At 46.3% G+C, this 25406-nt stretch overlaps 1 protein-coding gene across 7 annotated transcripts in view; it reads left to right on the top strand.

Moving 5' to 3' along the window:
• The window catches only part of LOC119386874 (peripheral plasma membrane protein CASK), a 440428-nt gene that overhangs the window by 361480 nt on the left and 53542 nt on the right, over positions 1-25406 (top strand). For all 7 annotated transcript variants that reach the window (XM_049413279.1, XM_049413277.1, XM_049413278.1 and 4 more), the window contains one exon: positions 24552-24740. In XM_049413279.1, coding sequence (XP_049269236.1) covers positions 24552-24740 — 189 coding nt within the window. The remainder of the gene's footprint in view (positions 1-24551; positions 24741-25406) is intronic.

The raw sequence follows: 25406 nt of genomic DNA, 5'->3' as shown, positions 1-25406 counted from the left end.
CGATGCTGCACGCCGTCATCGTGGGTTCCTGGGACACTCCGCTCGAAGGCGGCCTTTTCCAAGTGCTGCTCAAGTGCCCGCGTGACTACCCGATGCAACCACCTCATGCTTGCTTCTTAACCGGAGCCCAGAACGGGGTGTCGTTCAGCGACGATATCCACTGGGGACGCATTTGCCTCAGCACACTTGGCACGGGCCCGGGACCGAATTGGAGTCCGGCGCAGACCATCGGCAGCCTGCTGGTATCCATACAGTCCTTGCTGTCTGACGGAGCCGCGGAGCGAATGCGTCATAACACGATCAGCATCGCCCTGTGCGACACGCTCGAAGGCTGCCTGAAGGAGCCGCCAGACTCGAATGCGATACCGCCGCCTCTGAAGAAGCAAGTCCTCAAGTACTTCGTCGACAACTACGCCAAGTACGAGGACTCGGTCAAGGCGCGGATCAGTTCCTCCTCGGCTACGTTCTCGGGGTCGAGGGCAAACGGCGGTTACGAGCTACTCCTACAGCGACTTCGCGACATCAAGAAGAAAGTCGACGAAAAGGTGGCGGCCGATGGACAGTAGAATAACGAGTGACATTCTCTTCCCCGCGTACGAACGCGGAGCGTCAACACTGCACGTGGTCCTCTGAACGCAACTTGAACACAGTAATTCGCAGGAGGCGTGTACATCGTAACTCCGGAGGCGGCAATCACGCATGTAGAAATTTTCACAAGTGGAATAAAACGTTTGGCACATCTTTGCGTGTGTGTTTGCAGATCTCGTAAAATTTTCAAGCTTTAAATTGTGATAATGTGAATTTTTTTCCGTGTGCTCCGGATCAACCACGCCGATTTCTGTTGAGTTTGTGGCAGAAAAGGAAACCTTGCTGGGGCCCTGCCACACTTTTCGAGCATCGTCAGAAAACACTGACGTTCGGTAGTCGAGGCGCCTGAGAACATGTGATTCAAACATTAGTGCAGCACGCGTGCTGGAATTTACAATTACATTTCACAGTCGTCTAGAAAGCGCTTGCTCTTCTGTCGACAAATGATGTCATATACCCAAAATGACCACGTTATAAACACAAAGTCCACGGCCATTGGCTGAATTGAGCATCGGGAGCTGCACAGTTAGCGCAGCCGCTGCTGCCCTGGTGCTAATAGGCCACAACACAACCCCCCCCCCCCTCTTTCGTTGGCGTCGAGGCGCGGTTTCCTGAAAATCAAGGAACCGGAAAGCTTCTTCCGTCAATCCACGCTTAAAAAAAAAAAGAACGCCAGGCCTGCGCGGAAAGCGCAGCACAGTCACAGCGAAAGCTCGAAGAGCCGCATTTCTAGAGCCCGTTATATACTCTCTTGCGGCTACTAATACAAGCACACTAGCAACGTGCCCACTACACCACGAGTCATAATTTTTGTGAAGTTGGGAAGCACCCACCACGACATTACTCGACATTCTGCGGAGAAGCGAGGTACCAAATGTGCAGTTTCTTGATGCGACGGCTGATGACGATGAATATGACTGAGCCTTTTGCAATGGGTTGGAAGCTTTAAAGGACCCACTAGTTACGTAATTCGCATTGTGTGACGCCCGGTCGTTATTTCACTCTCCCGCCACGCTTTATAACGTACGCTAACGTGAGAAAGAGATAGAGGGAGGGAATTAACTTCATTGAGACCCTGAAGAAATGCATCATGGGAGTCTTATGGGCTTCCTTGGCAACCAATAGCAGTGCACTTGCGAGGAACCCACTACGCTATAAATCATCATAATTTTTGTGAAGTAGGGAAGCAGCTACTATGCAATTTTTCGTCATTCTGCGGGCAACCGTGGTACCTGCTAAACACCTGTAAGGCATTATGTGCACATTGTTGATGCTGTGGCTGATGACGCTGAAGAATTAAACTAAAACTAAGTTCCACTAGTGGTACAGATCAGATCAACACGAAATTCCTCAGAAACACGAAAGAGTGCTGTTCAATTATTCTAGAGTGTCTTTTTTCGCAATCTTATGACTCCGGTTCTTTACCTGAAGATTGGAAAACAGGTAAAATTGTTCCAATTTTCAAATCTGGAAAAAAGAGTGATCCCTCAAACTTTCGTCCTATCTCACTTACGTCAGTTCCATGTAAAATTTTTGAGCACATCATCTTCACGCATCTTGTCAACTATCTAGAGGATAACAGTTTCTTCTCGACCTCGCAACATGGTTTCCGGAAATCTTTCTCGTGTGAGACTCAGCTAATCACATTCACAAACAACCTACATGTGTATGTTGACTCCGGCTTTATTGTAGATTGTATTTTTTTAGATTTCGCGAAAGCTTTCGACAAAGTTAACCACTCCTTACTGTTACACAAACTAAGTGCTTTTAATATTGATCCTCAAGTACTCTCTTGGATTCGTGAATTCCTTTCCTGCCGTGTACAATACGTCACAGCCAACGGGTTTGACTCTCCATTAGCAACAGTCGGTTCCGGCGTACCTCAAGGGTCAGTACTTGGTCCGCTGTTATTCCTGATCTACATTAACGACCTACCTGCTATGATTTCATCCCAAGCCTGTCTGTTTGCAGATGACTGTGTCATTCACCGGAAAATAACCAGCGATTCAGACGTGACATCACTACAAAATGATTTAGATACCGTATCACAGTGGTGCCGCACGTGGCATATGGAACTGAACGTCGCTAAATGCAAAAGCATGCGCGTAACCAGACGTAATGTCACCTCTCCGTCCTATTCCCTTAACAATTCACCCCTGCAAACCACAGCTTCTTATCGTTACCTTGGCGTTCACATATCTAACTTGTCATGGAAACACCACGTCCACCACATATTAGCTAAAGCAAACCAAACTTTAGGTTACTTGAAAAGAAAGTTCTATCTTGCGCCACCGTCACTAAAACTATTGCTCTATACCACCTACGTTCGCCCTCAACTAGAATACGCCTCGTCTGTCTGGGACCCGCACAGCTCTACATTAACCCAAAGCATTGAGGCAGTACAAAATCGCTCAGTTCGCTTTATTTCATCGAACTACGATCGCAATGCCAGTGTCACAAACATGAAAGCTGCTCTCAATCTACCTTCCCTAGCAACGCGTAGAAAACAATCACGCATTTGTCTTTTTCATAAAATATACTACCATAACCCCGCTCTTCGTTCCTTGTTCATACACCCAGCTCCATTTCGCTCACACCGACTTGATCATCATCATAAGGTTGACATACCCTATTTTTCAACTACTACAGGCTCGCAATCATTTGTTCCCAGGACAGCAGGTGATTGGAATCACTTACCAGCCTTCATAACTGATATAACTGATACAACTGCATTTAAAAATGTGTTATTCAGCGTACTGTAGCACTAAATGTTTATTTCTTGAACGTACTGTACATTACTAGTTTGTGATTGTGATTGCTAGATTGTGTACATTTCTAGATTTTATGATTATTTTGTATAAAGCTTCCAGTTATACTTTTTGTTGTTATTGTTCATGCTCTTGATTACTATGCACACCCCCACCCCCTCTGTAATGTATTTATACCCTGAGGGTACTATAAATAAATAAATAAATTATGGAAGAGCCCTTTGTAATGGGTTGGAAGCATTCAACAAACCACTCGTTGCGCAATTCGCATTGTGTGACGCCTGGTTGCAGAATTCGCGTTGTGTGACGCTTGGTTGTTATTTTACTCTTCCACCACGCTACATTACATATGTTAATGTGGTTCCTTCTCGACATGAAGCCTGTATAGGGTCCTTTTGCAAAGCAGTTTCAAGCACCGGCATAACTCTGAGGTAGAGCTCTGTGCTCCCACGCAGAGGGCCCAGGTTCGAACCTCATTCCATCCTGGAATTTTATTTTGTTTTTGTTTTTTCTTATTTCGAGTGATAGTGGTTATGCACACCGGCGGCGGCGGACAACTACGGCGCCAAAAACGGCCCTTGTTGTGATCTCATAACAGCTTTCGCTGTAAAAATGTAGGAAGTCCATCAAAGCGAACTGCGGGTACAATGCAAAAGAAATTTCAGTTATTCCGGCGCGCGCTGCAACTCGCAAGTACAAGCGAGCGTCGCACGCGATCGAGTTCGAGGCAAGCCCTCCGACGTCCGTTCTCTAGCGCCTAAATGCGTTAAAATCGGGTATATACGTAATCCCAATGCGATTAAATACATACACGATCAATTTACTTAGCTTTGTATCTTACGATCACTGGTACAAAGCTCGATTTATCGGGGACGAATGGCCCCGGCGATTTTCGTCTTTTCAGTTGGGTTCTCCATCTCTCGCTTCCTGTGCATTGGGCTGTTTTATTACGCATCCTCAAATGGTCTCTTGACGGTTGTCTTCCTTTTGTATATACTGCAAATGGGTACACATGCATGTCCACTTTCGCGAGGTACAACCAAAGGCAAAACCGTGGCCTCGAGGCTCCGAGATAGCTACGGAAATCGCGGAGGCCACGGGAAAAAACAAACCTGAACGTGGTCACGACCAACATTTTGCGATTTGCTTGTATGACGCACGTGTTAGTTAGTCAGAACCGGAACCCCGAGAGAGAGAGACTTTATTGGCACCCGTCAAATAGATGACGGGGTAGAGGCGTCAGCCTAAACCCACACTCATCCTCCCTAACCGTCGACCGGGATCCCTTGGGACGTGGCGGCGGTTAGGGCGAGACTGGGCCTTCGAAGCGTACGTGCGCGATGCTGTGCTGTGACGACCACACTCCGATTACAGCATGTATCACGCGTCTTCAGTCTAACTGCTCACTTCGTGTTACACGGTACGCACCGCGGTCAGAGCCTCTGCTGAGCTTCGTAGTCAAGGTTACCACGGTTCTCCGTCAGGGCACACTTTCTCATGCGACCGGCTGTGGAGAACGCGGGTACTTCGCTTACCCAACACGCCCTCAACGGCTCTCGCCTTTCTGCTACGTACAGCTGTGGAAATCGATAAAACTAAACGTTGTGATTCGGCCCTTTACGTCCGTGGCAATTCACAACGCAACAGTAGCGTCGATTGCGGCGTTTCTTCGTAGTGTGCGGAGCAGGGGCGTAGCCAGAAATTTTTTTCAGGGGTGGGGGGTGAGGGGGGGTTCAACCATACTTTATGTATGTTCGTGCGTGCGTTTGTATGTGTGCGTGTATATATACGCAAGCAAAATTGAAAATTTTCGGGATGGGGGGGTTGAACCCCCCCGGCGACGCCCCTGGTGCGGAGCGGTCTCGTCTGCTGTCGTTTTCGCCGTCGTTCTGGCGAGTGATCCAGCAAGCACTTCATATCGGTCCGACTAGCGGAGAGAAATTCACAGCTCTCTTTCTGAGTGTTAAATGCGCCGACACACGCCACATTAAGCCCAATCGTTGTTTGGCACTCGCTAGTTGGACCTGGTCCCATAGCAAACTATGCGAGGGAGTAGGTCTTTGTACTACCCAATACTGTTCCGACAGGTGGCGCCACGCGTCTTGCGAAACTCCAGAGTCTGACGTCTATGGAGGAAACTATCTGCAAAGGGGCCCTCCGACGTCGTTGGCAAGTGTGTTGCTCAGATGAAGAGCGTCGACTGCGACGCCCGCCTTCAGCTATAAGATACCAAAGTTTAATGAAGACATTGTATTATTTACATTTAATTAAAAGCATTGTTTTCATATATTACGCACAGAGCTTCCTTTGACTTTTGCATTCGTTCTCCTATTCAGTAGGCGTCTCTTGGTAGTTGGTGTTCGGGCTACGTAAGCGAAAAGTTCGTTCGTTCCTCTCGCTTTTCACGTTCGCTCGTTCCGTCGGTCTTTTCACTGTTTCCTACACATTTTCCCGGTTGTCTGAAGAACCAACTGCACATTGTGGGAGCCAGCTGCACATGCAAGGCTGGGTGCCGAGGATGGTGTGAGCACGCCGCTGCCTTAGCTAGCTATGTTAGTCAACAAGTGCGAGCACACATTCTGCACGGGCCTATCATGCTCTGGCCATTACCGCGTCCCCTTTTAGGTACGAAGATCGTTTACGCTTCGTCACATGGGTCACAGGTGTCATGCCATCGCCTTTCTCATAGCACGCAGGAAAAGTTATCGGAACATCTGGGCAGAGTGCCGGGCTATCGAGCTTCGTCTCTCGTTGGCCGAGAAGAGGGCATTGCATATGCGGCTTCGATGCTTCACAAGCTGCCGAAGGCCTCCATCAGGGCTAAAAAAAAACGCAGAGTTTATGACCACGACGAGCAAATATGCGCAATAATAGTAATATAATAATAGTTCCTCTCGCGCGTCGCACCGCCCTCATCTAATGCTCTCATCGCTCGTTCTCGTGAGCCTTCCACTAAAATCCATATAATTTTATTTTTGGCAGCTTACCGGCAGCGTTTCTATATCTCTTGTGCCAGCCATACACGCAACAATACATAGTTCGACTTCTGATTGACCGCGAATTAGCTTCGTCCCTTGGAGCTGCTATTGTTCAGCCCGTACGCACCCGCTCTCAGCCACGACTGATTAGTAGCGCGCCGCGCCGCGGGTGGCGCCACTTGTTCACTCAAAACTGCAGCGCAATAGGCCAGCATATAAAAAAATTTCCTGTGTCAAAGTTGCGTCGTCCCGCCGATAGATATCCGCTGCCGTCAGAGGACCAACAGACGCGCTCTGTTGTAGGGGCGAAGCACCTTAGGGTCGAGGCTTGTACGTGGTGTTCGTTGTCCGAGCTCACGGCACAGCACCGTGTAAAATCAAAACAGGTTTAACAATAGGCTGATTTCAATCATAATTGCGACGAAACAATATAAAACACCTACAAGCACAAACCCTTTATACTAGTCGGCGACTTCAACGTGCACATTATGGACCTTAGGACCTAGCTTTGTCGTCGACTCTCGCTGTCGGCTGTCACGGTGTATAAAAAAGCGTTGCTATAGTCGAAACAGACATGTGGGTATGTGAATAAAGAAAGGTTTACAATAGACAAACATCAATCGTAATTGTGACAGAACAATATGAAACACCTACAAGCACAAACCCTTTATACTAGTCGGCGACTTCAAGGTAGACATTATGGACCTTAGGACCTAGCTTTTGTCGTCGACCCTTTATGTCACTTTATGTCACTCAATTTACATTATATGGGGCAACGCTCGGGTAATGTACGGTTACTCCCCCATACGATACCCAGAGCTTCGCACACTCGTCATGATTCACTTCGTGGCGATGCATGGATTCTTTTACTTTATCTGGTCGAATGCACATTGCAAGCAAGCCAAGAAGTGTCCCCACCTAAAGTGTATACATCTTTTACCGTGGCCATGGCAAACAAACAAAGGCGGCGCGTACACCGCTCTGTGGCGTACGAGCACGCTAATGTATGAAAAAGCTACGTAGCGTAAAAATGGTCGAAATATCAAACGAAAGGTTGCGCGTCCTTGCTCTTGAGGGAGCCGTGCTTCGAGAAAGGGAGAGGTAAAATCACTCGCACGCATGCGTTCTTTTCAGCGCTTGCGCCGGATGGAAATGGTCCTCTGTCGAATGGGAACCACTTCCACCCGACGAAAACGCATGATAAAGCTCACTAAAAACTCACAGAGTCCCTTATACGTTCGTCTGATGCGGCTCGAAAGAGAAAGCCATCTTCTTTCAGTCGATGGTCTAATCTTCTCCTCCCCCCTGTGAAAGCTTTCTGCACCTAACGGAGTTTTGCACTGCCTCCAGGATCGTAGGCCTTCTGCACCCTACCTGCTTTTGCGCTGCCTCCGGGATCGGCCCACCTTTTACCAAGCTACGGTGTCATGTGGTGACGCCATCATGTGCCGTCACGTTATGCGACGTCATAGTGGCGTCATGGTGACTTCATAATGACTTCACGAATATTGGCAATCTGTGACGTCACTACGCATGGGCGTCGACAGGATGTCACTGGGTGCGCCTTGCGAAAATTGGCTTCAATGTCAAAATAAAATATCTGATCAGCATTTACTGAGCTTCACACTTGCTCAGAGCCGTCTTTTATACAGGAGATTTGTATAACGGAGTAAACTCAGCTTTAAAAATTGATGTCATTACTAACAAGGCTGCAAGGTTGGTACGTCTTAATCTTGTAATGCTCTCGTTTTTCCTCGCTCCGTATCATACCTGGCAGCGTATTACCAGATGAATGATGTCATTGGTGTTTATTGTATGGGGTGCCGAAACGTCGAGTAACCATATTGTTTTTTAGTCGGTTTACCCTTTCGCGTTTACACTATGAATAGTGTCAGTACCCCTTTAATGGGACCGACAACTGACCAGAACGTGTGATTAGATCCTGGTGGAAATGAAAAAAAAAAAAAACGTGAATTACAGTGACACATTCAAGCATCATTTTCGCGATCTGAGTCACATAGGACTTATATTTTTAAATAGCGTGTTAAAGTAACAAAAAACCGGTATGTCGGGCAGCTTAACGGGAGAGCCTTGAAGCTGGATTGTTGAGTCGTTCACTTTGCGGTACGTATTGTCTGGTGTTTTCGTGCGCACAGTAATTAGCGCTCAAGATTAGTGTATGCATGTTATTATCCATTCTGCTTACGAGGTAAGAGGAGTTGCACGCTGAGGAGCGGCGCTTCCTTCGCGGCAACTAGTGGAACATGTCCAGCCGCGGCGCATGCGCGCGGAGGGCCCACATGCGCAGCGAACCGCCACGCACAAATACGAACCGCTCTCGCGCTCACCTCCCTCTGTTTGTAGAATGTGTTGTGTGTGCACGACTTCACAGTCACCGCCGACTGAAATTTTTATTATGAATGTTTGAAGGCTTTTTCCGCGTTACCATTCCGTGATTAGACGCTCTTCCCGGTAAGCATTCCGTTGAGCTAAAGAAAACAGGTACCATAAAAACTCGTTGTCGGTCCCCCTTTAACCGAGCGATCGAGCACAGCGAAAGATCTCATGCATGGTTCGCGCGCCTCGAGCCACGAGACGATCTTCTTTCGCCTTGCAGTTCGCGCCGTCGAAAAAAGTCAACAAATAAAAATACATTGAAGAATAAACAATAAGAACACAAAATAAAAATAAACGTAAAAACTGAGATATATTAGAGATAATAGAATCACATGAGTTGCAGTGAACCAACTAGTCCAGCAAGCAACCATTCTGACAATATAGTGTTGTCTGTAACTGTAGTTGGCGCAGCCGAAACATAAAATAAAGCAAAGAAAAGAAATAAATGAAAAAAAGAAAGAAAAATGGATAAGAAAAATAAAAGCGAAGAGTTGTATGTAACAGTAGGTACATGTCTCTCTCAAATTCATTGCTTAGTTATATCGACAAATTAAAACATGCGAACAGCCGCGCTCAGATTTCTAGGCTTGTGCGAATATTCGAGCAGTTCGAACATTCGAACGAATATTACAGTATTCGAATTCGCTTCGAAACGAATTTAAATTATTCTGAATTTCGAAGTATTCGAACTGAACGAATAGACATATATAAACCGCACGTAACCCCCAGTGAAGGTGGTTTCACTGCAGTAGAAAGGAGTTATACCGTGAGTACACCAATCTAGGGGAAATTCGCACTGACGCGAAGCCCCACTTCAAGATTAAATGAACAAATGACCCTCACATCGACTCATCACTTTTCAAGTTTAAAAGCTCGTTATACCGACTTATATGCTGTAAGTATAGTAAATTTTAAAACGTAATGCATATTACAGGTTATCACGCGCATTCTACCGAAAGTCAAACCCTCTTACTATTCAAAGTTGCTTCCACTTCCCTTTGAATAAAAAAGAATGACATTTGCACATGCCTTGTTTCAATTTTAAAAAATATTGTGCAGGTTACTTGGGTCATGGCAAATATGCTAATTTTTCTTCGTAATATGTGATATATACTATTTGAATTCCATTCGAAATATTATTCGACCAAATCACTATTCGCTTCAAATTCGCTTCGCACCTAAAATTTGCTATTCACACAAACCTACTGAGATTTCGCATTATGGAGTATCGTAATCGTGGGCAACCTTTTTTCATTCATTCATTCATTCATTCATTCATTCATTCATAGCGCAATACATGCTGTCCTCCGATATGGCGTCCTGCCGTGTTCTCTCGTCAGTTCCAAAAGATAGCGCCAATTATCACCTTCAAGACAGGAACAACTTGAGGCTCCTTGTGACGTCACTGGCACCGCCAAGTGAATTCGGTCTCCGTCCAAAGCGGAGAGCGCAGTGATGACGATAGCTGAAAAAGTTTTAAAGTTAGGATGCTTATTTCTACAACCCACAATTAAGGGAGCACAGCGCACATGGATGGTTTAATAATTAAGGGTGTGCGAATATTCGAGTTTCAAATTCGAATCGAATAATGCCTAATCGAATAATTCGATTCGACTTTCGAACAGCTAGTATTGGAAGTTTCGAATAATTCGACAGGACGAATATCTAAATCGCGACAAAGGCTAATGGTGCCACTTAAGGTGGGGTGGCTAAACTAACGCTAACGACGTTGCAGTAGGCCTTTCGTTATAACTTTCTCCGGTGTCCTGGTTCAAAAGCGAGCGAATGTTTAATTTAAAGGAGATTACGTCATTTCCGCACGTCATGGGTCCAGCAAAGAGCCAGGGAACAGTTTGGGAGACTGTCGAACTGCTAGCGTCAAAAAATAACTAGCACACTGAGCTCAGATCATACAGTCAAGAGGTTCAAAAATAGTTCAATGAACCCTTAATCCCGAGAAAGGATCATCGTTTGAAATACTGGAAAGAGCATGGAGTTGCACTTTATCCAGGTATCGCCAAAATTGCTTTGCGATACCTTCCCATCCGTGCTACTGAGGTGACCAGTGAGCGCATATTTTCAACTGCAGGAAACACCGTAACATCACCGTGAGAGAGCCTGAAGCCAGATCATGTGGAACATACAGCTTGTGTTTCTGCATGACAATTTTGTAGTCTTTCGGTAGCAATCACTCACCGCGTCATGTACTCGAGCACATGAGCAGATCTCATTTCTTTGTTCTTTCTTTCAATTTTCAATAAAATCTTTTGTATTCGATATTCGTTATTTTTGCCACTCTTCGGCACTATTCGATTATAGTTCGATTCGAGATGAAATTTCACTATTCGCACATCCCTACCATTAGTTTTCTTTATCAATCGGCGATTAATCGCTCCCCACCTTAGCCATCAATCGGTGAATCATTACCTATGAGAATTTTTTGTCGATTGATCGACATTTTTCGCGGGCGCAATCGCGGGCGCAATCGAAACGGCTGAAACAGTTTAAACTCATATACAGGATATACAGTTCCACCTTCGAAACAAATAAACAGAGCCAGGGCTCTATTTATTTTTATGTGAGGTGGAGGAAAGATAAAGAACACAAGTCCGTAACGGTTTCGTAAATCATATTTACTTTGCTAAATTATATAGTTGGTGCTAATAGCCAAACGATAAACAAAATGCGTGTAAAACCCGCCGTGGTGGTCTAGTGGTTATAATGCTTGACTGCTGACCCGAAGGTCGCGGGATCGAATCCCGGCCGCGGCGGCCGCATTTTCGACAGAGGCGGAAAATGCTAGATGCCCGTGTGCTTATATTTAGGTGCACGTTATAAAAAAACCCCAGGTGGTCGAAATTTCCGGAGCCCTCCACTATGGCGTCTCTCATAATCATGTCGCCATTTTGGGACGTAAAATCCCAACAATTATTATTAAATACATGTAAAGCCGGACAATGAAGACAGAAATTCAGGAGATGACAGGAATTGAAGTGATGAAAAATCGTCGAACAAGGTATGTTGCTGGAGTGTCGTGGATCAATGAATGCCGCTATGACATGGCACTTATTGAGTGCATGTAATGAGATTCTGAGCTTGATTTCAAACCCAGCAACGCCTAGAAAATTTATTTTCTTTGACACGTTGATTTCTATATAGGGATGATCGTCTTACGTAAATGCACGAACGCCAACGAAAGCCGGCATGCGGATGCCGCCCGATAACAACGTTCGAGGAGAGGCCGCAATTACCCTACGCATCACTTACACAACTCCCAAAAGAGATTCTGCGTGAACTTCTCGTTCATTCATTCATTCATTCATTCATTCATTCATTCATTCATTCATTCATTCATGTTTTGCATTCATTTCTATGGTCACGGTTGCATGTGTGTCGTGCTGCAACTGCTAGGTGCTTCTTTTGGTTGAACCTTCCGCTTGCTTGGTGAAGAAATCGTAGCAGAAATTTAAGCAGCACCATTCCAAACATTTGCTTTATATTGTGGACGTTTGCTTAAAAGATGAAATGGAAACTTAGTTTATTTTTTGCCGTACTTTTTATTTTATAGGTTCGATTAAGGATATTTGGTTAGGCAGCCGAACTCTGATGTACAAACCCGATCAAGCATGGAGGCTTAGGCGAAGTGTGGTCTACGGTACGTCGGCTCCATGCAACTATATACCACTATTCGTCCGTGTCTGGTACCGCCTAATGTTACTGTCCTTGATTATGACACTGTCCACAGGTGTTGGTTGCGTCCAATGATGAAATAAACTTTTCTGAACCATCGTGACAGATTCACAAGGAGCGTGTCGAAGATTCCTAAAAGGAACAATTAGCAGATCAGCCCTTCAAGTTCTCCTCAAGTGCGACTTCGAAGACGCAAGTATACTCTGGACACCGGGGCATGAATCTCTAGCGGGGAACCGAGCGGCGCATGCCGCAGCCCGAGAGCACACACACCGGGCTACCCCGCAGCGATATTCGGACTCCGGAAACGCAGAGGAGCGAATACCGAGGAAATATTCAGAAATACTCGCGCACTACAGGAAGCAACGACGCCACTATCCACCTGCTCACAAAACGCTGATTAGAGAGCAAGCAGTGACTTGGAGAAGGCTCCAGGCAGGCACCTATCCGCACGGTACACTACTCCACGCAATGTACCCCGGCAACTTCAGTAGGAACTGCAGATACTGCCCGGAGAGTGCTAACACCCTTTACCACATGGTATGGGGATGCCGAAACAACCCAAACATCCCGCCCATAGACGAACAGAGCATCCAAGAAAATCCGGAAGACCAGTGGGAGGCGTTGCTGACGTCACTAAACCCTGAGGACCAGCTCCGACTGGTGGACAGGGCTCTGGCATCAGCTGCAAGCCATGGCTACCTGGAATAAGGAAGTCACCCACCTCTGGGCGAAGAGAACGCGCCTGGTCAGATATTAAAGTTTAATTCTCTGAACACCGTTGGCATAATGCTCTCCCAAAGTAGCGTCAGTGGTGTTACCAGTGTTACGGCCGCTCGATAAAGGAAAGGTACGGGCACTTTCGTCGCTCTGAAACCTCAGGCACAAGCGGGAAAGCTGTTATGGCAATTTTGTCCGCGTTGGCGCTAGCAGACGTACAGCTACGCGCCTTTGCGACCATAGAGTATCCTGCAATACTCTATGTTTACAACAACGAACAAAAAAACGTATGGCAGCTCCACGACTGTGAAACCTAAGGAAGTGCGTCGCACGGTCACCCAGCGATTCCCGTTCGTAGAGTTCCCACTGCTCCATGTACCAAAGCGTCAATGACGCCAATGTTTGAAGTAAGCATGTAGGGTTTCTCCGGCACGAGTAGAATCTTGTTAGGCAGATTCATAACCTCGCTGTGCGACATGTGCGCTACATTTTACCGCGCTTTGTCGACTTCCTGCTTGTTACGGCAGTTGAGATACGCGTCGTCTGCAGCGAGTTCCGTCAGGTTGTTTCCCCCGTCAGATGGCGCGGGAGAGGGGCACTGGGTGAGTGGGCACTTGGTGAGGGTGAGCGAATACAAACACCTCGGAGTATGGATAAATGAGGGTGACAGGTACATGGAGGTACAGGAAAAAGTCTCAGCAGCAAAAGGAAAGAGGAATGCTGCAATAATGAAGCACAGAGCATTGTGGTGATACAATAGGTACGAGGTGCTTCGAGGTCTGTGGAAACGTGTAATGGTTCCGGGGCTTACTTTTGGGAACTCAGTGATGTGCATGAGGGCAGAGGTGCAATCGGGAATGGATATAAATCAAAGGACTGTGGGACGCCTCGCGTTGGGTGCTCACGGGAAGACGACAAATGAGGCTGTAAAGGGCGATATGGGATGTGCAGGTTTTGAGGCGAGGGAGGCTCAGATCAAAATAAGGTTCGAAGAAAGGCTAAGGAATATGAAGGAGAGTAGATGGGCAGAGAAGGTGTTCCGTTACTTGTATAGGAAGAGCGTGGACACACAGTGGAGAAAAAGAACTAGGAGGCTCACTAGTAAATATACGGCTGGTAGTGTAAGCAGTATGTCAACAAAGAGCGTTAAGCGAAAAGTCAGAGAGGCGGAGAGGATTTACTGGAGGCAGCTATGGAGAAAAAACCGGCTTTGAGTAACTACCGAATGGGCAAAAATGAAATAAGGAGGGAGGCATTTTACGACAATTCAATGGGAAGCGCTTTACTGTTTGAAGCGAGATCGGGTTGCCTTAGAACGGGTAGTTATAAAGCGAGATTCAGCAAAGAAGAAGAACAATGCACGTGCTGCGGGGAAGATCAGGAAACGGCGGAGCATGTTCTGATTGAATGTGGAAACATCCACCCAGGTGTACGTTTGGGCACGAGCCTACATGAAGCCTTGGGTTTTAGAGACAATGGAAAGCTGAACACACCCGCGATTGAAATAAGTAAGAGACGGTTAGAGTATTGGTGGCAGAAAACTAGAGAGGAAGGACAAAAATAAATATTGGAAAAAAAAATAAGGACATCCTGCCGTAAAGGGCAGAGAACGGAGCTGAAAACTTAAGTGATGATGATGATGTGATGATGATGATGATCTTTCAGCATTTTACACCAAGATCTTGAAAAACTTGAGAGGGCCAAGAAACTGTTCAGTGAAGCAGCGCACGGAGAAAATAAATGGCAAATTGAATAAACCAACGCGTAATATGGTTCCAACAAAGATGCCTGGCAAATACTTATTTTTGTTAGTTCTTCAGCTCCAGGTAGTGATAAGGGTGCTGACGTGCGGGCCGGCTGGTGATCGCGCAATGCTGTTATAAAACAAATGATTACTATGGTAGCGCAAACAAATGGGACGCAAGAAAGGCACACGAGGACACCCGGCGCCGTGTGCCTTTCTTGTGTCCCATTTATTGTGTCTTGTGCCCGATTACCACAGTAATCAGGAAATGTCATACAAACAAGCCCCATTGGCAACTTTAGCAATTAAAGAACTCTGCAACTGAGAATGTTGTGCACAATGTGAGCAGAACATCCTATATTATACTTCCTTCAAGCCTCGCCAAACTACAAATCTGAAAGTGCATCGTAAATATTTACTATAAGCTTTGTGGCATTGATTATAAACAGTATATACGTGCAGCTCAATGCAGCTGCACTGTAGCCAGGCTTACCGTTTTGCCATGTCATTCGGGTGCACAGGTTCGGCGACTGAAGTATCCTCAGTGATAAGTGACTGATCGATTGACGCATCTGAAGGCGATAAGTGCTGAGTCATCGCTTCCTTTTTGGCCGCAATCGGGCATTCCGGTGCTGTCGCTGCATCTCTTGAATCTGAACACGGACTCTTTTTCGGGAAGTAGGTGAGGATCGTGTTCGACTGGCGCTTCAGCGAAATGCATGTGATGTGGTAGCTCATTCGGCGCAGATTCGCGCAGCAGACACAGAAGCAAGTTCTAGCAAGCGAACTGAACGTGTGCATAGGGGCACATCAAACTTCGTAGCTTCCCTCCGATGTACAACATACAAAAAAGAAGTGGTAAAAAGAGAGAGGGCGAGAGTTGTCTGAAAAAAAGAGAAAGAAAACGTGGCACCCCAATATAACTCTCGCACTTTCCAAAGCCCTTTTTTCTTGTCACGCGTCCTTGAAAACAATTACTCATTCTGCCCCGTCGTCTTACTCCTCCCATCTTCGCAACGTATGGATTTTCGCATAGCATTCGTGCTTGCTTGGGGTCCCTGCGTGCGCGCGGTACTGCGGCATGGCTGTCGACGCACACACTAGTTGCGCCAAGGCTTGCTCATAAATGCAGGAACCACAGTGTACGTGCTTAAACGAATATCGCCATGTGCTCGAGCTGTACGGCCTCCCGGGTTTGCTGTCGCTTTGACGAACGAGCCGCGTACGAGGTCGCCTTTCTTCTCGCCGCTCCCGTCCTCTGTCAACAAAGTTAAAAAAAAAAAATGCGCGGCCACCCCGCTGGCGACACCATTTGCCTGTAGAAAACGCAAGCCCCGAAGAAAACAAAAAACACTATTTTCGAAGCGCCGCCGACGCCCTCTTATCTTTGGAACTTTGAGTGAACATTTTTCCCTACTTTTCGGAATACATATACGGTTCCTTCTTGAACGGTCGAGGGAGGGATGAACAGGGCTTCTTTTCTTGTTTGGTGGGTATGAAAGGGTGAGGCAGGCGGCGGCAGTGCTCTTCGGTCAAAGAACAGAGGAGTGCGAGGGATTGACCGGTGGGAATGAGTTGAAGAGTAAAAGGGGGTGGGGAGCTCCTTTGGCATGTGGATGTGTCGAGGTGCACTGTTAGATGAGAGACAGGGAAAGGGGGATACTTGGAGCGCCGGACTGTGAGGCTGTACGCGTACATCTTTTTTTCCTTTTCTTTTTCTTGCGCTTTGCGCGGGGAGAAGCGAAGTCCTGCCAGCATTCATTTCCGGTAATTGGCTTCAGCTGCGATGGATTGGGGACGTCTTTTCCGTCTCTCTAAGTTCCGCTGATGCAGCTCGCGTCGCAGCCAGTACAATCAGTTTTGTTGAAGATGGCTTGGGTACGCTCTTCCGGTGGCCGGTTTTTGGGAGAAGGCATAGAACGCGCTATTGTGTTCGTAATGCTGCAAACATTTTCACGAACCGCCGGTCCCCATCGTCGGCTACGGGCCACACGCTCGGAGGAGTGGGGTGTCAACAAGACCGTTTTTTTTTCTTCTTTTTTCGGCAGCCTAGTACGCCGGCGGCTTTTCGAACATGTGGTTTCGCTTTGAAGTCGCGCGCGCGCCACCGTTAGCGGTTTCGAACTGGCTTCGGTCAGGTCTTTATCCCTCCCGTTTCGGACTGCACGTGTGCATGGCACAAAGGCGGCAAAGCGCAAGAGCCGACGGGCCATTCGCGTTCTTACTACGGTCCCTAGAATAGGGACCGTATTCTTACTGTCTACGTTACTCAGCCGGCCGCGGAAACGGGCGATGGTTTTGCTGGCGCCACGGATAGCGGAGATATGTATTTCTGTCGTGATGTTGATTGGGGGACACCTGTTACTGGATTTCTCAACTTGCGTCGTTGTGTTTTTGGAAGCGAAATGCTTCCTGAATAAAAGATTTTGGGTAGCCGTTCCTGGCGCGTTTCCTGAATATATCGCGTTTTTCTTGTTTTTCTTTCTAAAGTTGTGTGCTGCAGTGCGTTCCGGCTCTTCGCATTAATATCTTTACTACTGATGTATTGCGGATTTTTGTGGGGTTCTAAAGTGAACTGAAAATATCGACTTGTGTAGGTGTGTTTGCACAGTTTCATTTGCAAGTTACAAGGGCATCTAAAAACGACAGGGAGTCTTCTGTTTCAAGGGTGAACTGTACTCGTTGGATAAATTTAGATGAGAGAATAATTGTGACTTATGACCTCTTGACGCTCGAATGACAGTCGTTGAGACGTATCTGTGAAAGATTTTTGACTGCGGCTGCAATGAATTAAGAGCTTGTTCCTCGATGTGTTTCATTGTTATATTTGCCATGGCGACAGACATGGGCACAGGGTTCCAAATAGTGAAACGTTTATGATAAAGTTTGCATATTTAGCAAAATTAATGCATTGTGATAAGGCAGAAAAAGAAGATTCGCACCATATGTCTCTGGAAGGGCCCAAGTGCTTCAAATGCTTTTCTCCTTTTTTTTTCGTTTTGGAGGATCGATAGTTACCTTGGTTCGGTCCTGCCAATTAGAATTACGTTAGAGCTCGTCTGCACGTAAAACGTGGCGCTAATTGGTAACACCGTGAATATAAAGGGCATTTTAGCGGTGACACGTGGCTATATACTTTAGAGCTTGCCGTTGAATGAGTGCCTTCATTTTCATTTTGTGTTTTGTCACGGCCGCTAGATGAAAAAGCTTCATCCAGAGGGCGTGGTTTTGTAGAGCCATCTATATGATGAAAAAAGAATGTTTGTCGGCAAGGAGAGCGTACATTATTGACTATTTAAAGGAAAACAAAGGTGCTCCGTGACGGACACAATTCGTGTTCACTATAATATCAAGGATTTAAGAAAAAGTAACGAGAATGCCACCGGCATCGCAACAGGAAATGTTCATCACGCTTAAAGGGGTCATGAACCACTTTTCCAAGTAATGATCTAATGGCCTCAGTATCGGAGTGTACTGCCTCCCGAATCGATTGCCGCAAAAATTTCTCGAATCCGTCAAGAATCAGCGGAGTTACGGGGGTTTGGCGCACGCTCCCAGCGCTTTCTCTCTTTTCTCGTGCCGACGAGCGCACTGGAAGCTAGACAGGGAGGGATGGCATGGGGGAAAGAAGTTACGCCAGCGCGCGTCATGAAACGCGATCGCTCTCCCGCTGTGATTCGCTTGCGCGAGTGCGGCTTCCGTGTACTGAGGAGTGCGGCGCCGGCAAGTGGCGGCGCCCCGCGGCAAGAAGCGCATCTGATCCGAACGCCGCTCTCGATTTACGTCGGCTATCGGCCAATAAGCATGCTATGTCTCTTGCGACGTACAGCGGACAGACGCCCCGCCCACCGACGAGAGTGAGAACCGGCCTCTGTTTGAAAAGAGGGTGCCTGGGGAAACGGCAACTTCCCGCTCCGCTTGTGGCCATTACGCGGCGCGCACGACTGTAATATTTGGCAGAGCAGTTCATAGCCGTGTCAGCTTTCCGCAGGATGTGTTTTTTCAATCAGCCCAAGGGGTGCTTCATGACCCCTTTAAGCGAGTTTCGTTTCCATAGCGAGTAAGGCATTGAATGTACATGAAAGCGCTTGTTATTTCTATAAAATGAGTTTTATGACGTAGAATTTGAAAGAAGTTGCACATTCAAGACAAAACCAACATATATTTATTGCGCAATTTCATCGTCGCGCCATTAGTGCCATTAAATCAAGCCATGTGACACCGACAATTTAATGGTATTTAGGCACTTGATATCTTAGTCTCTAATTACATTAGAAGCGTCCCAGTGAACCAGGTATAATTTGCATGTGCGCAGGTAAGTGCATTAGATTTGCCCGTGTAAACCGGATAATAACGTTACAAACGGTAAACAACACTGCGAACTCTTGTTCTGGACAAACATGTATGTAGCACTGCGTACACAGCTGGATGAGCTGCTATACGTAATATTTTTCATGTCACATGCACTGTGCACCGATGTCTGTGGTCAAGTCACGCGGCGCATTGTCATTGTACACAGCCCCTTTTAGACTTCCCCCGAGAATCAAACAAATAAAAAAAACAATAGCTTGTTTCGAATATTCCGAAATATCTCCTTGCTCTATTGCAATAATCAGAGGGGGCAAGAAAAGAAGAGGGGTCAAACTGACGACCCGTGAAAGCATCTTTTCTTTCGTCCAAAGCCGCTTCACTGGAAGTGAACGCAGAGCCACAGAGCACGCGGTTTGCGCTCTTTCAGTTTAGGAGTAGATGGGTGAATACAACGTATTTCTGGAGTAAATGAGAGAAAATCGACCTCAGACCACCTCTTGAATTGAAATAACAACGTCTGAAAGGCCCGTGAACGTGTACGCTGGATTCTCGGTGACAATGACCGTGAAGCAGTTACGAGGGGGGGGGGGGGTCAGGTCGGCCTCAGGGGGGGGTTACAACCCCCAAAACCCCCCCCCCGTCGGTGCGCCACTGGTGCTTATCTTTAGGTTCTAGAACCCCAGGTTGTCGAAATTTCCGCTAGCCCTCCACTACGACGTCTCTCATAATAATATCGCGGTTTTGGGACGTAAAACGCTACAATAATTAGGTCTTGGGGGTGCCGCCTGTATCGGTTTCTATACTTATTCACTGTGTTTGATAGGGAACCGCTTTTCTGTTTTACTTAGATATATTTGTTTTCTTTTTTTAGGCTTCCTAAATGCTTTTACTTTCACTAATCACCAGGAAATTGGAGATATAAGTGGCAACATGGTGGGAATAGCGGAGGTGTCCTGCGGCGCTTTGTGCAACTATACAATACGTCTGAGACGTTTCAGGGCTGCACATGTTCTCTAGTAGAAGAAAAATTGTTAAAAAAATTGCGCATTACTGAGTGCGTCGCTAACGAACGCTTTACGCCAGGAGATAAGTAGAATATAAAAGTCATTGCAGTTTTATGTCCTATACGATGCGTAGCAAAGAAAACGCGATGCGCAGCAAAGAATGTCGCTGCCAGCGTTCTTGCTGCTGTACACCTGCCTTTTGCGGAAATCGTAACGTTTACTACAAGGTAGAACTCCCCAGCGCTATTTGCGCCATCGTGCGGAGGCCTCTTATTGAAGTTCTTGTGATTAAGATGGCAACCCGCCAGGGGCGTAGCCAGAAATTTTTTTCGGGGGGGGGGGGGGGGGGGGAGAGGGAGGTTCAACCATACTTTATGTATGTTCGTGCGTTCGTTTGTATGTGTGTGTGTATATATGCGCAAGCAAAATTGAAAATTTTCGTGGGGTAGGGGGGGGGGGTGTTGAAACCTGCAACCCGCAAGCTCGTCGGCAAGTAGAGCAGCGACTGCCACCAATTACAAAAGCGACAAGCAAAACCCGCAATCAGCGAAGTGTGTAAAGAGTTGTCATGTTAAGCAGCTAAAGCAACGCCAATAAATTGTTTCGGAATGAAACTAATATACTTTGTGCAAGAAATACAAAGCTTTTGAGATACTAACAGGCATTTCATTCAAATGAAACAAAATTGGTAGCAGTTAATACACTTTCAAGCGAACACTTCGGTGCATAGGCATTTAGCGCGACATTGTGGATATACATAGTAACAAATTTGCGATATGTATCGAAGTATCTTAAGATACAGGCGCGTAGCCAGAAATTTTTTTCGGGGGGAGGGGGGGGGGGTTCAACCATACTTTATGTATGTTCGTGCGTGCGTTTGTATGTGTGCGTGTATATATACGCAAGCAAAACTTGCGTATATATAACCCCCCAACCGTCCCCCCCCCCCGGCTATACGGCCATGTTAAGATACAATTGGAATCAGGGGCGTAGCCAAGGGGGGGGGTTGGGGGGGTTCAAACCCCCCCGAAATTTTTCAATTTTGCTTGCGTATATAGGCACGCACACATACAAACGCACGCACGAACATACATAAGTATGGTTGAACCCCCCCCCCGAAAAAAATTTCTGGCTACGCCCCTGATTGGAATGTATCGTATCGAATACAATCAGTGTTGTGGCATCTGTATCTCAAATACTTCTTGCCAGAGTATTTTGTATCGTATCGAGATACAATTTCAAAGTATCCTTGCCCAGCCCTGACTGTAAATGCTTCTTTGTATGGGGCAACCTCCATGCTTCTTTGTTATAGTTAGGGTGGCTAGAATCCTAGCCACCCTAACCAAATAACAGTCGGTAAAACCATTCACTCAGAAAGACTGGCAAGACCGACAAAAGTCTCGTCTATGTGAATTTTAGTATCAAACTTGGAGGCATTCAGCAATGTCAGCGGGCCTCACTTGGGACGAAATGAGATAAGAAAATGAGAAGGCAAAGTAGCAGCTGAGTGCATTGGGACTATTAATAGCTGCAATGTCCTTGTGACCCGTGCTAAACTCCTATATGACAGAATTTCCTCGTCCGATAATGTTCACTCAATCCTACTGTTTCAAATTTAACCGCGCTCTCTCGATGAAACGAAAGCAGTGCGCCGTTCTCGGAAGGCTTCCACTTCAGTTAAGCAACACTGTACCCTAGCTACAAACAAGCCTGCTATCGAGCCGATCCAGGTCAAGTCAAGTTCAGTTCGCGTACTGCAGTGATTTGCAGTGATTGACTTGTTTTATTAGCTGCGTAGTGACTTTTGGGCTTTAGGCCGTGCAGGGGCCTTGATCGGTCTGACGAGTGAGCCGATTTTGAATTTGCCCCTGTAATGCATAATTTACGACGGTCGGTGTGACAGGGACCTCGGCTCAAATAGCCGGCACAGCTGCTTCGGAAACCATCTGTGCCGCCGCCGCTCATTGACAGCCGGTTGTACTGCAGGTATTTTCCTTCCTGGTGTATGCAATAGATCGTGTCGCTTAGGATCAGCTCTAGCACCCGACTCTTGTTGTTTTCGGTGTTCTGTTTCCAGCAAACAGGATCGCTGATCTTTTGAGGCGCAGATCTTTTAAACACTTCGTTATCCGCGCTGCCGAAAACGAAAACTTGGGCACCGCGAAACTGCTACGCAAGATGTTGCCGCGCAAGGTTAATCGTTTTCTCGCGCGAGAATCTTCGACTCTGTGCGTAATCGTGGCTTTTCCTTATTCGTGTGCATACCTGTTTTACGGGGAAAAAATGCCGTGATGGGCGTCTGGCGCCATCACGACTCGCGACATGTCCTCGTAAGGTAAACTTTTCCGCTGCTCTTGCAGATAACGCGAGATCGCAGAAAGTAGGGCTTTCGGGTGCAATCTTAGGTCGCCGGAAACTGACCCGCGCTATCTAGTACATTGTGTGAGAACGACAGCCAACGGTGTCACCGTGAGGTATGCTTATGCGAGCAGTTTTAGCTCGCGCGATCTCCTTATGACGTGCTTGTAGACGAGGCAAAGCTACTTCAGTAATATACGGTATGCGTGATATTATTCTTTTTCTTGCTCGATTATCTTCCATAGTAGTTTGGTGCAGCGCTAGAAGTAATAGTGGGGTTCACGCTGCATACGTCAGTGTCAGTTCTCTTGTGCGGTTTAACTGGCTTCAATATTACAGCCTGCACCGCTGAAACCTTTAGAAATTTTTTTCAGTATCATCTGCTTACAAGTAAACATAAGCATGTCATATGTGTAGTTGGCAATATCTTCGAGTAGGAATTGGAAGATCTGCCAGTCGACGATTCACAAGCTGTTAAAACCTTTAATAATAGGCCCGCACAGCTGCTTAAAAGCCCGCGGATTAAGCTGCGATAAGAAATCAATTCAGCATAAAAAATTGTATCTTCTACGTAGAGTTTAAATGTAATGTGTAAGACAAACACACACACGCGCGCACGCGCGCGCACACACACACACACACACACACACAAAAGCACTCTTTCTCATTGAAACGGAGTTGGTGAATTATCTAATGGACGTTACCGAGCATTTTTTTTACTGCTAAAATATACGACTCCGTGTTTTGCAAGAAGTATGGCTTTTTAAAACATACGCTGCTTCTCTATATCGTCACTAGGAAACATTAATCAACCAGTTTCTAAGCATGTGCTGCTAAAGCCATTACTTCTTAAATGTCGCATTTCAGTGGTACCATTGTGCAAGGCTTACTTCTCGTGAAGCACATCCTCTAAAGCAGCAACAAGTGAAATTCCCGCCAAAACTGCTGAACCTCTTGTAGAAGGAACATGGGAACAGGGTGAATTGATATTGTTTTTATGATGATGGCAATTGACCAGTTCATTTCTGGACGACGTATATACATATATAAACCGTGTGCTTGTAAATATGGAAGGTAGCACAAGTTCGAAATCCGCATTAGACTGGAGGGCGAGGGCGTAGTATAGTAGCATAAACGGACACAGAAAATTCCATGAGAAAGTGCTCGTTGAATCTCGTTACTCTAAGTCTGTTTGTTAGTGCTCCTATACCCTGAAACTGCAAACGGGGAAGTTCTCACGGTCTGCAAAAAAAAAAAAGTTTTCCCTGCTGAACAACGCGAAAAGGAGCTAAGTTTGTGTCTGTAATAAACAAAACATTCTGAGGGTAGACCTTATTGGAACTTGCACCAGGTGACACAACTTTTAGTGCTTTACTCCTGCTACATATTGAAACTGTCTAATTTAAAAGAGGTGCTTCTATCCTTGTTTGAGCTTGACTTTCAGAGTACTGCTTGCTATTAAATGTGCATTTCCGTTTGTGTTTTCCCTTTCTCCTCTGCCAAGCTAAGGCTGCAATGCTATCCATCTAGTTAATAAGGGGAATGACAAAAGGCGAAATAACGGAAAATGAAAAGAATCTTTATGCAGTAAAACTTCTGATTTCAGAGCCTCTGTACAAAAGACAATAATTGTTTTAAAAACATCTTTTTTTGCGAGCTGTCATACACTGGAACGAACAGGCTAGTGACGCTGTTCTACAACCATGCATTGAAGTGTTTGCTTCACATGTCTGATGCTCACCTGAGTAAGTTTATGGTTATCTTCTTATTCTATTAGATGTTGTATAATTATGTTTGTATGTAACAGTAGACTGTGTGTTCCATTTTATATTCATTGTTTGGTTCTATTTTTGCCCAGTATTTTATACCTGCCAATGCGGTGTACTGCTCCCACTTGTAATCCCGACGCTTCTGTAATCTCACCTTGGGATTCTATAATTTAAACTTTAAAATTAAAAGGGGATTAACGCATGCCATCTTCTTTCATGTGCAGGCACTGCTTCAGGCACACGATGTGGTTGCGCACGAGGTGTACAGTGAGGAGGCAATTCGGGTGACACCACCACCGCTGACACCCTTTCTCAACGGCAACCAGGAGGCAGGTGGCAGTGAGGCCGGCGACATGGAACAGGTCACCCGCGTGCGCCTCGTCCAGTTCCAGAAGAACACTGATGAGCCAATGGTATGGTGCCCTTTCCATTTAGCAACTTCTTTTCGAGGCCTTAAACCTTAAGTGGCTGCGTTGGTGCTGTATTTTTCATGTTCGTGCATCCACATAAAATGTACGTCGGCAGAAACTGTGGGCCGACCTCAAAGGCAGTAGTACAGTCTCTGTATTAACCTGCATGGTGCAAAGTACTTGTTGGCATTGACAACTGCTAGCTAATATCTCCAAGCACACCCAAGTGGGATATCGAGAAGTTCGTAACCACGCACTTTGCATGGCTTAGCCGTGTGACACTCCCCCTGTAGTCGTCACTGGCGGCTTCATTGCAGACATTTAAAAACCGGACAAGAAATGGTTCACTCGGTTTGGGCTAGAAAAGCTTGGGTTGAAGCGCCACGCCAATCCAACTTACGGCTGCAGATCTGAGATTGTAAACGAACCAGTCAGTGTATATTACAGTAACTGCAAGGCTGTTATCATTACCATTGGCAAATTATGACAAAGAGTGCCTGTAACGTTGTGTGATGTGCTTCAGCTTTTCTGGTCATCTACCTGCACAGGTTGGAATGGCTGCTCTTTTTCTATTTTTTTTTCTTATTGCATGCTTGATAGAACACTCCAGCAGATGCACATAGTTGATGATGTCCTAATAAATACAAGCTACGGCCCTACTTCCACAAA

This window comes from Rhipicephalus sanguineus, chromosome 3 (genome assembly GCF_013339695.2).
Source record: "Rhipicephalus sanguineus isolate Rsan-2018 chromosome 3, BIME_Rsan_1.4, whole genome shotgun sequence".
Taxonomy (NCBI): domain Eukaryota; kingdom Metazoa; phylum Arthropoda; class Arachnida; order Ixodida; family Ixodidae; genus Rhipicephalus; species Rhipicephalus sanguineus.
Note: the sequence above shows the minus strand (reverse complement) of the source record. Positions and strands in the feature narration are given on the sequence as shown.